Source organism: Ursus americanus, chromosome 20 (genome assembly GCF_024610735.1).
Source record: "Ursus americanus isolate L20-20 chromosome 20, mUrsAme1.1.p, whole genome shotgun sequence".
NCBI classification, from domain to species: Eukaryota; Metazoa; Chordata; class Mammalia; order Carnivora; family Ursidae; genus Ursus; species Ursus americanus.
Genome location: NC_142146.1, coordinates 57,974,636 through 57,987,950, shown reverse-complemented (window position 1 = coordinate 57,987,950; position 13,315 = coordinate 57,974,636). Strand labels below are relative to the sequence as shown.

General features: G+C 34.9%; 1 protein-coding gene across 1 annotated transcript in view; it reads left to right on the top strand.

Moving 5' to 3' along the window:
* Positions 1–12,616, top strand: part of BCHE (butyrylcholinesterase) — a 56,470-nt gene extending 43,854 nt beyond the window's left edge. The window contains exons 3-4 of the mRNA XM_045811188.2: positions 5,673–5,839; positions 12,223–12,616. Of these exons, the coding sequence (XP_045667144.2) occupies positions 5,673–5,839; positions 12,223–12,347 (292 nt within the window). The 3' untranslated portion in view covers positions 12,348–12,616. The remainder of the gene's footprint in view (positions 1–5,672; positions 5,840–12,222) is intronic.
* Positions 12,617–13,315: the final 699 nt, after the last annotated feature.

Genomic DNA, 13,315 nt, shown 5'->3' with positions numbered 1-13,315 from the left:
AGTAAGGAGCTACAGTCTGGGAAGGGACAGGTGCTGTGTATCCTATGAATTAATTTATTGTGTATATTTTTAATTAATTTATATATGCATATTTTTAAATGTCATTTCTGTACTGAAATTTGGAAATTGAATCACAATTTTGATGTTTCTGGGGAATACTACATTAGAGAGCTTGTGAATCCATTTGGAAGGCAGAGATTCCCTCAGTAAAATAAAGGTTAGCCACTAAATTCCAACTGCCTACTTCCAGTCTGTATTTGGATCTCAAATTTCACATGTGAAGAATTGAATTCTCAATATTTTTCTTCAAACATGCTCTTACAGCAGTTTCTAGCTCAGTAATGGCTCCTCCATTCATCCTTCCAATTTCTCAGGCCAGAATCCTTAGTGCCACCCCTGCCTTCTCTCTATTTCTGCTCCATTGGCTAATTGCTAGAGCACTGTCTACCTTCAAAATACATTCAAGATCTGACCACTTCTCTCAATTTCTACTACTACCTCCCTGGTTCAAACAAGCTAAATTATCATCTCTCACCTAAATTATTCCTGTAGTCTCCTAGCTGGTCTCCCTGCTTCTGGCCTTGGATTCTCTGTAGACTAGTCCCAGAATTCCAGCCAGATGGTCTTTTGAAAAATATTAAGTGAGATCTTGTCCTTTCTTTGTGCAAACCCTCCAATTACTTTTTTTTCTCACCGAGAGTAGACATAAAAAGCTTATAAGGACCTCCAGGTCACTAAATAATGTGGCCTCCTATCACCTCTCCAGCCTAGCCTCAGACTACTCCCTCCCTGGCTGGCTCCACTCTAGCCACACTCTGTTACTCACTTTTCATGGAAAATTCCAGATGCTCATCTGTCTTATAGTCTTTGCTGTGTATTCCTTCTGTTGAAATGTTCTTCCTCCAAAACACTGTATAGCTCCCTCCTCTCCTCCTCCTCCAAGTTTCCACTTAAAAGTTCCTTTCCTATCAAATATTGCAGAGTTTCCCTACCCAGAGGTAGCCAAAATCAAGATTAAGGGTTCAGACCTTCAGACTTCCAAATTGGCTCAAGATTTCTGACACCATTTGCAAGTTCAAGGTCACCAGGGCCACCCTCACTTCAGCCTAGCTGGCTACAAATTCGAGATCCCTAAGAAATCCCTCAGATTTAATCATGTCCTCAAATGACTCACAGAACTTGGGAGGGTGCTATAAATACAATCATAATTTTTATATAATAAAAGGATATATAGCAGAACCCATCTGGGCACCTGGGTAGCTCAGTCGGTTAAGCAACTGCCTTCTGCTCAGCTCATGATCCCAGGGTCCTGGGATCAAGTCCCACATCGGGCTCCTTCCTCAGCTGGGAGCCTGCTTGTCCCTCTGCCCCTCCCCACACTCGTGCTCTCTCTCTCACTCTCTCTTGCAAAAATAAATAAATAAAATCTTAAAAAAAAAAAAAGAACCTGTCAAAAGAAGATACATAAACAGGATTCCAAAGGTAAATCTTCTGTTAACCTCAGAGGTGCATTACCTTCAAGGCATTAATTGTGGCAATGTGCACATGGAGTATTGCTAGCCCAAGGAAGCTCCCCTGAGCTTGAGGCCCAGAGTGTTATTGTAGTTTTGTTATGTAGGCATAATTGATTAATTTTATTAGCCATTGTGGTTGAACTCAATCTTCAGTCCCCTCCCCTTCCTGGATGTCAGGTTGATATCTCCTGATTCATAGTCCCATCCTTCTAATCACATAGTTGATCTTTCTGGCATGACCGTTCCTTCCACAAGATCATCAGTGTGAGTAGGCCCCCCTGAGGCATACCTTTAGTAAAAGCCATCAGGTGCCCACCATGAGTCACCTTGTTAGCATAAATAATTAGATACGGTGCAAAATTCCAAAGATTTAGAGGTTACCTAGCAGGAACTATGGACAAAGGCCAATGAAATTCATAATTATACACTCTTTCACCACTGTCCCCTCTCTAGCAGCTCTTACTGTCTAACATATACATTTCCCTTATTTATCTTGTTTATCATCTGTCCTCCTCAAAGAAAGAAAACTATGACAGGCAAGAATTTCTATTTTTGTCTTTGTTGACTTTCTGTGACTTAAATAAGCCTGACATAGTATGCTCTAAATTAATGCTTGTTGAATGAATAGATTAATTTTGTTTTGCTAAATTCAGATTATCTTATAGCCCCTCTATTCCTTAAATTTAAATACAATTTTATTCAAGTGTGACCTGACATAGACTATAAATCTATGAATATTTGTATATTTAAGAAATTATCCAATATAATCTGTACTCCTTTAGCCCTCTCAGGACAATAAAATATTTCAGCTGGCCTTTCAATTTACAACTACTAGTTATGGCTTTATTTTATTAGATTGTAAGGCACGCTGAAACATATTCACTTAAAAATCATTGTATAGCTTTCTTAGACATCATTGTCTCTGAATTGTTATCAAAAAGAATCTTAATTCCTATGTTAGGATTAATGGACAATCTTGGGATTTATAATCCCAAGAAAACTTGATGCATGGAGCTGAATGAATACTATTTCTTCATATCAGGCATCCTGAGTCAATTAATGTCTTTATTATAAATCTGTTCATAAAATAAGATATCAAATCTGTGCTCAAATATCAATGGCAAGCAGGCCATTTCCTGAAATACAGATGTTAGGAAAATAGTCTGCCTTTTTGGTTAAATAAGCTATGTCTTAAAACTTCTCAAACCTACATAAGAGGGAAAGTGTAATGGATGATCTTTAGACCACTTTTGTATACCACAATGTAGAACAAAAATCTCATAGTAAAAATAGAGCAGAGCTTTTTCTATTTCATGGAAAATTTTAGGTATTATCCCTTCAAAGTCTTTATTTTGTGGCAAGAACAGGAAATACTTTTGAAAAATAACAGAGCCAAGTGTTTAAATATACCTTATAATTTTGAGATTAAAATTATTCAGTGTTTCAGAATTGTGTATCTGGAAAATGTGTTGTATTTCACAGTCTTTAATTGATACAGATAGAGAATTATATCTCTTGTTAAGTTTAAAAGTCTTTGAAGATTTCTTCAAATTTTACAGTAAAATGCTCCATCACTTCAATAGCTATTTCAATCACTTTTTGAAAACTATATCTGCATCCATAGGCAAAGGAATTTTATCATCTCTGAATTGCATTTTGGAATGTCCTGAGATATTTCATAGAACAAAGTTTGTCAAATGAACATGGGTAGTGCCAGTAGTGCTTTGCTCTTGAACTCAAGTACGAGTCAGCTTTTTCAAGTCACCATTTGCAGAAGCCAGAAATGAATGAGCAGTTAAAATGGTGTCATAAGTTAATTAGAGTGGAATTAGGAGGAAAGTGGGCAATTTAGGAACATAAGAACTGCTGTACCGAATCAGACCAATGTTTCTCTTGGTTTAATATCCAGCCTCCAGCAGCTGTACTTGTTAGTTTCTAAAGCTTTAAAAGAAAGGGAGAAGACTACATAATTCACCTGGACAAGTGTGCCATCTGTGATCTGGACAAATTTTCTTCATGACCTCTCTCAAATAATACCCTAAAAGCAGGAGGTTTCAATCCTGTTATGATATTTGTTTAGCTTGAATAGCTCTGGTTATTAATAGTTCTTTTTTAATCATCCAATTCGTACATAAAACCAACTAGTCCATCAAGAAACTATTTATCTTCAAAGCTCCTGAATTCATGGTTGAATATGTCTGCTTCTATGATAAAATAGGAATTTGTGGTGTTTATATGATACAAGCTCTTGATGGCAAAGTCTGCTCTGGACAACCATACTCAATGAATGCCTGCTTCTTTCTCCAGAATCTACTGGGTTCACAGGCTTGTGGCCAAAAGAAATCTCGTATCTGCTGTCACTACTCCCAACTTTCTATCTGTTACCAATCTACAGAGCTATTTGAAAGATGAAGAAATCTGTGGGCTGAACTTTTAGAATAGTTCAGCTGGAGTTTTTCTTACATGATTTTGCTTAAGATAGAATGAATCCAAGAGAGAGGAATGAATTACTTACCCTTACCACTTTAGTCTTCTTTTATGATAGAAGTACCTGTGACTACTTTGTAAGTTTCTTGGTTATTCGGGATAACCTCCAGGTCAATATGCCTAAAATGTTATGTTCAAAATAAACCATTTAGTCAAAAATCCCTCAAGAATAGTAAAGGTCTACAGTTATAGTCTAAACCATTTTCCTAGGCTGTCAGATCTTCATGTGACACTAATATCCTAAAGGCATAACTCCAATAGGATCTCCTCTATTCTATATTCCAAGAAAACTAGTTTTTTCATTGTGTTTTGACCTAAGATGAGCACTCATTATTTAGAACGATGTAATTCTGTTCCCTTTCTCTAGCTTTCCCAACTTCTCTTTCTGGTTCAGTTCCTTATTTGCTCTCCTTACTTCAGCTAGAAGCTCTTTCCTTCAGGTAATTTCTTTTCAAACATATGGTGATTGTTCCCTTTTCTGACAATTTGTGTTCCTTTGTTTATGTTTGGTTTAAGCTACCATATAGTGGTTCTTTTTTTTTTTTTTCATGAATATTCTTCCTTGTAAATGTCCTGGGGGAAACTATGTTTCCCATGTTTATTTGTATTTCCAGATCCTAGAGCAGTATTTAACTCATAATCATAGTGTAGAAATTATTAAAGGGAAATCTATAGAATCACCGGTGACTAAACTCATTGGAGCCACTTGCAAACTGTTTAGTCTTTGAGTTTGTGTTTCTGTGATCTAGGTAAGACCATATTATTGAGTGCTACGAAGCTGTAAACAAACCCCAATCTATACATTTCTAAAAAAAAAAAAAAAATAGAATCAAGTGTTATTGATGTAAAAATCACAGTGAAAGATGTGGGAAATATCAGCACAAAAAGAGAATATGAGAAAGAGAATCTGAATTGACCCAGCCCATGCCCTTGGGAAATGAAGGGATTCCAAGCTTGATAGCTGGGGAAAAGGCAAGGGAGTGAAATAGAGGGGGGGTATTAAGGAACTGTCCTTAATTCCAGTGGGTTGACTCATGCAAAGACTATCTTGAGAGTAGGCTTGGAAATATGGGTGGCACCATGTTTGTTAAATCTATCTGAACCCATTGCGGAATTATTGAAACATTTTCCATTGGTGAGCAGATCTACAAGAATGTAAGATCAACTTAAAAGTGAGACCGAAGGCAGTTTCCTGTAGTAGTGAAGTTATTGCATAATAGGATGGGTGACCAGTCACAAACTCAGGCAGTAATGACAAGAACAGATAGAATGACATGGATGCAAGATACTGAGTGTATGGTTTTAATGTTCACTGTGAGAAGATTGGGTCTGAGGTAAAGGAAGAAAAGGAAACAAATGGAACACTGCCCCTTCGAGCATGTTTAAGTGTGAAGAAAACATTAGCATTCTTGAAACAAAATATTTTTTTCTCCTGTATGTTAAGCAGAAATGCATGTAAATGCTACTCTTTAAATTTTAATTCCTACACTTTTAATTTAGCGCTTCAAGTTGCTGAAAACATTCCACCCAGTTAATTTTTACTTGACATCATCAAAACAGGTCCACGTTTTTTCTGATTTTTTAAGAGCTGTTGTTGGTTTTTGAGAACAATATTCTTTCTATCTAACAATGATTTCAGTAGAACTATAATGTCTCTCTTTAATTTTTTAGAAATCCAGATGGAACCCAGAATAATAACACAAGATGGCCTGTCTTCAAAAACACTGACCAAAAATATTTAACCTTGAATACAGAGTCACCAAGAGTATACACTAAACTACGTGCTCAACAATGTCGATTCTGGACACTATTTTTTCCCAAAATCTTGGAAATGACAGGTGTGTGTTTTTTTTTTTTTTTTTTTTTTTTTTTTAGTATTTGGTCAAATAACCGGTTGTGGTTTACAGAAAAGGGAGAAAAGGTAGACTATGTAAGACACAGTGATGGTGCTACTCTGGGAATTTACAATTACTTGATTCCACTGAGTACATTACTTTCACAACTTTCTTCCAGCAAGTTTAGATATGGTTGAGGGTTTCCTGTATGAGCAGCCCTTTAGTAGTAAAATTAAGAAAACAAAGTAGAGTTTTTCCCCTAGAAGAACATAAAACCTAGTAGTGGAACTAAAATAGGCACTACTTTCTATTCAGCTCATCTTTGTGGAATTAATTAATGGATAAAGGATTAAATAAATATATAAATTAAACAATGTATCAAACTAAAAATATAAATAAAATATAGAAAGAATATAATTTATACTCAAAGAGAGGTAAAAGCAAATTTATTGATAAATAGAATTCTTGATTTCTAAGGGAAAAGAACCCTCCAGAATTTAAATAATTAAAAACACAATCCAAATATTTCTAAATACTCTGAGCTTGGAGATATTTATCATGAACACACACATATATTACACAATACAATAAACAGTAATTTAGTTAACTAATCTTTAGGAAGGGATTCTATAAGCTTTCTTAAGGAAATAGTAGGAAAATTGGTTCAGATTATCGTGTTATTTCAAAATTCATTAGTAAGAAAATATTTAAATCAAGTTGAAGGATCAGTTTGAATGATTGCCTCTTCTGTGAGGAAAACGACATACATATCTCATTCACTTGCCAGTTTTAAAATGCCCAGCTGTTTCTAACCCATGTGACTCCTCAGGCCTTGATTTTTCAAGTAAAAGTAATTGACTTTCAACCATCAGACATATTGCTGCCCAGTTTCCTTAGACTTTAGCACTCTGTTCATCATAATACTCTGTGATTTGGGGGCTGTGTTAGATATCACAATAGAGTAGATGCTTTAGTTCCTGTTCAGAGAGGTTGGGGGTTAGTTTCAGGCAAACATGGGCATCTCAGAGCTATATTTGATTGTTTATTATGCTTTTTAATTATCAGACATTACTCACCAAAATTATAATTATGTACTCCATCTGTTTGGGAGATGTTTCTGATATACCAGTGCTCTGTGTATTACCAAATGTTCTGTGACATAATATATATCCAGAGATGGGTTTCTTCATCCCTTGGCAAAGCTACAGAGCTGCCCTTGTGTCCTCCGGGTGTGAATAACAATGAGGTAACGTGTTTAGTCTGCCAAGAGACCAAAAGAGGTACCATTGAACATAGCACAGACTACCCGTTCTTAATCTTTACTTAAAATATCTTTAAATGAGAAGATCCTAACTGAGGGACAATGCGAAGGGGTGGGGAAGATTTTAAATCACTAACTTATTCCAAGCCAATCTGATTTGTTCTGGTTCAAGCTTCCGTGATCTGTGGAATTTATTTGTTGATAGAATGAAATTTAAGTATCAGCAATTTTTGAAGATGTACTTCAAAATCTCTATCTCTAATGCTCAACTGCCATAAAGCAGTTTGAATAAACAAACTCCTAAATTTTTGGCTAGCTGCCACTCCTTCCTGTGCAGTGCTGAACCACTTTCCAGTTTGAGCAACACTGAGCTGTATGCAAATAGCAGGCCTTGCTCTGGATTAGTACCGTGCCGTGCTCTGGGATTGTTCCAAAGCACCTTAAAAACATTATTTTATGCTTTAACAGTTTTTCAAATAATTCCCCCAAAAATGTTATATTAAATATATTTTATAACATGTAAAGTAAATGCATGATAAGATTGTTGTAACATCAACATCCTCGTTAATAATCAAAAATGTTTTACAATTAAACAGAACCAGTTTGAAGTTATGTGTTTTTAGGTTTTACAAATGAATAATGTAGAGTGACATGTTCTCACCATATTTTGTGCATTTCAAGGTGCAAAACCTCACACATTTCAGTATTCGATATTTTGAAAATTGGAGTTATTCACATGACCTGGGCTGAAGTTCCTATGGAAATACTATGTTTTTAAAAAAGCAGCTCTACGTGCAAAGGAAAATTTGGAAGGAAAACTATTGACTGAGTTTCTTAAAGGTAGAAATGCTTACCTCACTCAAGACGGAAACCCAATGAGATTTATAAGTACCACTTGAGCAGTAGTTTACATTTGAGCAATAAATGTTCTCAAATAAAATGAGCCTTAAAACTTGTTCAAACACAGGAATTCTAGCGCGTAACGTGCAGACTATACTTCAGCATTCGCCCGTGTCATTAGGGTGTGCACCTGCAAGAAATAAAACGTTCAGTGTTCTTTTAAATGTTTACAAATGCAAAATTTTCTCTAGAAAATGTAACTGCACAATATTTCACAATTGTTTGAAAAAGAAAGAAAAAGAAATAGAGAAATGACCCATTCAATTTCAATAGGATATCAATATTTCTCACTAAAAGTGGAAGAGTAAATTTACTTAAAGGAAAAACCACTTTGACCTTCAAATCCTCCAATAGAGAAAAATATTAAATCCAGTGGTTTTTCCTTTGTTTCATTTTTAAAATACAGGCATACATCAAAGATATTGCCAGTTTGGTTCCAGACCACCACAGTAAAGCAAATATGGCAATTTAGTGAGTCACTGAATTTTTTGCTTTCCCAATGCATATAAAATTATATTTACATGATGCTGTAGTCTGTTAAGTGTGCAGCACTATGATTTATGTCTAAACAAATCATGCACACATGTTAATTTAAAAATACTTTATTGCTAAAAATGCTAACCGTCATCACAGCTTTCAGTGAGTCGTAATCTTCCTGCTGGTGGAGGGTCCTGCCTCAAACGTTCGTGGCTGCCGACTGACCAGGGCTGAAGGCTGCTGAAGGCTGAGGTGGCTGTGGCAATTTCTTCAAATACAACAATAGAGGTCGCACATCGAGCGACTCTTCCTTTCACGAATGCTTTCGCTGTAGCTTGTGATACTTTTTGATAGCATCCGACCCACAGTGGAACTTCTTTCAGAGCTGGGGTCAATCCTTTTAAACCCGACTGCTGCTCTATCAAGAGTTTATGTAATATCCTAAAATCTCTGTTGTCATTTCAACGATCTTCACGGCATCTTCACCAGGAGTAGATTGCAGCTCAAGAAACCACTTTCTTTGCTCATCCGAAGGATGAGACTCCTCATCCTTTAAAGTTTTATCACGACATCGCAGCAATTCGAACATAATAACAATGAGAATATTGAAATACTGCAAGAATCACCCAAGTGTGACACAGAGACATGAAGTGAGCAAATGCTGTCAAAAAAAGTTGTGTGGATGGACTTACTCGGTGCAGGGTGGCCACCAACTTTCAGTTTCTAAAAAATGCAGTATCTGCAAAGCACGGTACAGCGAAGTGCAGTGGAGAAGGTGCCCTGTATGCCAAGTCTTCACCAAGCTTCTCATCCCACGCTCAGAGTCATAACAGGACAACGAATGCGTTTCTGGTCCGCACATAGAGAATTATGCACTCCGCGGTAACTTTAATAGTTGGGTAACAAACAGGAAAATAAGCAAGTAATGGGAACAAAAGAGATTTTCAATGAAATCTCAAAGTACATGAATTATTTTTTATTGTAATGATTAGCACAATTCAATATCCAATTTAATCTTTTCTTCTAACTTTACCTCTGTGAATAATTTTGAGTTGACTCCTGTATTCTTTCTCAACACCTCAGACTTGATTCAATAGACTCTGCTCTGGTGAAATGTTGCTCTTGTTCTTTTTTCATCAACAAGACAAGAAGTAGCCTTATTAGTATTACTCATTCTGTAGGGAAGAAAGCCTGACTTTTTCTTTTTTCCAAATGAGCCAACAATGTGGACAAATCAAAGGTCACAAAAGTCCTGGAAAAGTGGTGTCAATATGTTTATGGACTACTGGCATCGATCTAGCTGCACATGGATTCAATAGGGAGCGGAGAATAAATTTTTGTAAGAGGGCAGTAAACTCATTAGTGCTCCCAGTAGGCGGACAGAGCTTGGTTTCATAATGGACACACCACTCGATTTATCCTTCACAGTCGCACTGCAAAATAGTGATCGCCAACCCCACTGACAGTTGGAAAACTAGTTTCAAAAGTTAAGAATTTTTTCTATGTCACTAATACAGTAAGTGGTCAAGCTGGGATTTAACCCATGTCACTCCAAAGCCTACATGATGTCCTTCTTTTCACATTCTAGTACCTTGCTAACTGCAAAACAAATAGATCTGCATCTCACAGATTATAAATCTATAGTCGTGTAAGTAGTATTCCAGTATGGAGGAAGAGAAGTAAGGGGAAGAAAAAAAAACTTCTAAATTTGGTTTTGATTTATGTCATGGGACTCAAAATTTTTCTTATCTTTTCACCGTGGTGTATTCAGTTCTGGGTTGTATTAGAAAATAATCAAATGTTTCATATTTTATTGTTTCAATCAATGTTTGGTTTTTTTTTTTTTTAAGATTTTTATTTATTTATTTGACAGAGAGAGAGGCCGCGAGAGAAGGAACACGGTGGGGGGGGGGCAGGGTGGGAGAGGGAGAAGCAGGCTTCCCACTGAGCAGGGAGCCCAATGGGGCTTGATCCTAGAACGCTGGGAAGGCAGCCGAAGGCAGACGCTTAACAACTGAGCCACCCAGGTGCCCCAATGTTTGGTATTATTAAAGAAAAAATTACTCAGGTCTTCAAAGCAAAGTATTTCAATACGCTAAATTGTATAGTGTTTGATTATGATACACAAGGAAATAAATTTACATTTATATGAATCAATGAATTTGGTATCATTCTATGCACAAGAAAAGAAAAATCAAACCTAAGACCTTTTCTCTGAGTAATAAAATTCATGGTGTAAGTGGTGGATTACCATTCATTTATTTGTTATATCAAAGAGTTTGTTCTTTCTGAACTTTAGAGCCCTTATTTAGCATAACATTAAAAAAACATTTAATTATAAAAAATACCATAAGAGTGGATCATTTGGTATGCTATTTAATGTCTTTCACATCTAATGTTTTTTAGAAAAGTTCTATTATTCACAAAATAAGTATAGTCATTGACCTTCTAAAAGCCATTTTTAAAATGGGACATTTTTGTATATATTCTCAAATATTTGTCTAAAGTCCAAGCAGTATGAAAATTTCAAACTTACATATATCCTAAATTACAGAGGATATTTTAATAACTGTATAAATGTTTTAAATATTTTGATTTTCATATAAACTGAAAATGAATCCCTGAATGTGCTCCATTTTTAATAGTATGAATGAAAAGACACATTTTCATGTATAATGTAGTAAGCTCATATGAACTGTCTTCTCCAAATTAGTATCTTACAGAGTTATAATTAATTTTAAAAATTCCTAACTATAAAGTATATATTTAAAAAATTGTCAAGTCCTTATTTTCAGGATAGCTGAAATAATGTAAAATGTTTTTTAATTCAATGACTAGAGCACAGCATCTTAAAAGTTTAAAAAGTAGGAGAACTACAAATGTGTAAAATACTAATAGAGTTAAGTAATTTAAACCACCTGGCTTTATCATATGTATTTATATTAGGAACATAGATACATGATTTTAGAGGTTTGCAATTTAAGAGTTTCTAATCTTCACAACTTTGTTCTTTAGTGTAATACATTTTCAAATAAATCAAGATTTCAAGGTGCTTGTAGTACATAGACCATTTTTGGTTCATTGCCTCACATTATTTCCTGCATAAACACTCCCCTCCTCTGACACATGCATACACTTTGCAAACTACTGGAAAGCAGAGATTGTTTTAGTCATCATTCTAATTTGCAAAGCAATTAATAAACTGCTTTCATTTAGTAGCTTCCATAAACTGCTTTCAATGAGTATGCATTGTTTGGAATTCAAGTATACTGATACAGAGTGAGAGTAAAATCTATATGGTGTGTCAATTACAAAGTTACCCTTAGGCATTAAAAATATACATAAACATTTCAACAGAAGAAAGTCTGCTATATAATTATATATGTAAATGAGATGCATTACATGAGATTTCTGTTATGCATACGAGTTCAAGAAAAGATAATATCTATATATCTTCTTAGAAACTAAAGTAAATATATGTTACGTAATATAATTAGAAGTGATATATCAATTCATTTTCACATTTTTATGGTATACGCAACTTATATATTATTTGCATTTTTGTATAATGTATAAAATTTTATTAAAAGCTTTCCAGGTAGTGAAAGAAGCTGATAATAAATACTGAAAAATTAAAAATTACTGTGTAGTATACTTGGAGAAAATGGCATCTGTAATCAAAATTATTTTTCAATTAATGTAAACAGATTAAAATTTAGATTAACACAACTTTTTCCATGTTTTACAGGAAACATTGATGAAGCAGAACGAGAATGGAGAGCAGGATTCTATCGCTGGAACAATTACATGATGGACTGGAAAAATCAATTTAACGATTATACTAGCAAGAAAGAGAGCTGTGCAGGTCTCTAATTAATAGATTTACCCTTTATAGAATGTTCATTTTCCTGTAGATCAAGGTAAAAATATCAGTGGCTCTCTTACATACCTAGTAAGAAAGCCATTATACAGCTGAAACAAAAATGCCAGAAGGATAATATCGATTCCTCACATCCTCCACTTAGTACCGTACCTAGCATTTCAAAACCCAAATGGCTAGAACATGTTTAATTAAATTTCACAATATAAAGTTTGGCAATTAATTATATACATATTAAAATGATTTGCAGCTTCAAACTCTCTTTCCTGAGTAACTTTTTGATTTTTTTTCTCCTTAAAAATACCTGTATTCTACTTTTAGTTGTTTATTTTCATTACCACTCATAAAAAGGTGTCTTTTTAAAAGGAACTAGGTCTTGGAACACTGGACACTAATTTACAATACTATTTCCTTTAAGTAATTTATGAATTTAATGTCAACATGGGATATTAAAACAAACACAGAAAATAATTGGTTCCCTTGGTTTTTTATATGAAGGCAAGAGGGAATCTTAAAGTAAAAGGCTTGGTCACTTTGAAACAATGACTAAAACAAAATGTTGCTCCCAAGAGACAAAACATAAAAGAATATAATTATTTCTGGTTTTATTTTTTAAAGTGTATACACTCCGAGTCCTCAAATTCTATTCCTCATTCTTTCAACTCTAGCCCTTCCCCACCTCCCCACTCCCTGACTCTCTCCTATAGGTGTGCATCTGTAAATTACTCTTCCTGTAACTCAAAATAAAATGTGCAGATGAACAGAAGTCTAAAGTCAGAAGTCATACACCATCTGGGATAGGGGAACTCTCGCGTGGACCTAAAAATATTAGGATTTTAATAGAGAAATTGTTTAATTCCAGGAAAGAAATTGTTATACTTTCTGCGGATAAATATTACTTTTACAATTTAAAAAATTACAAAGCTGCATTTACTAACTGTCATGGCAACTAAACACATCC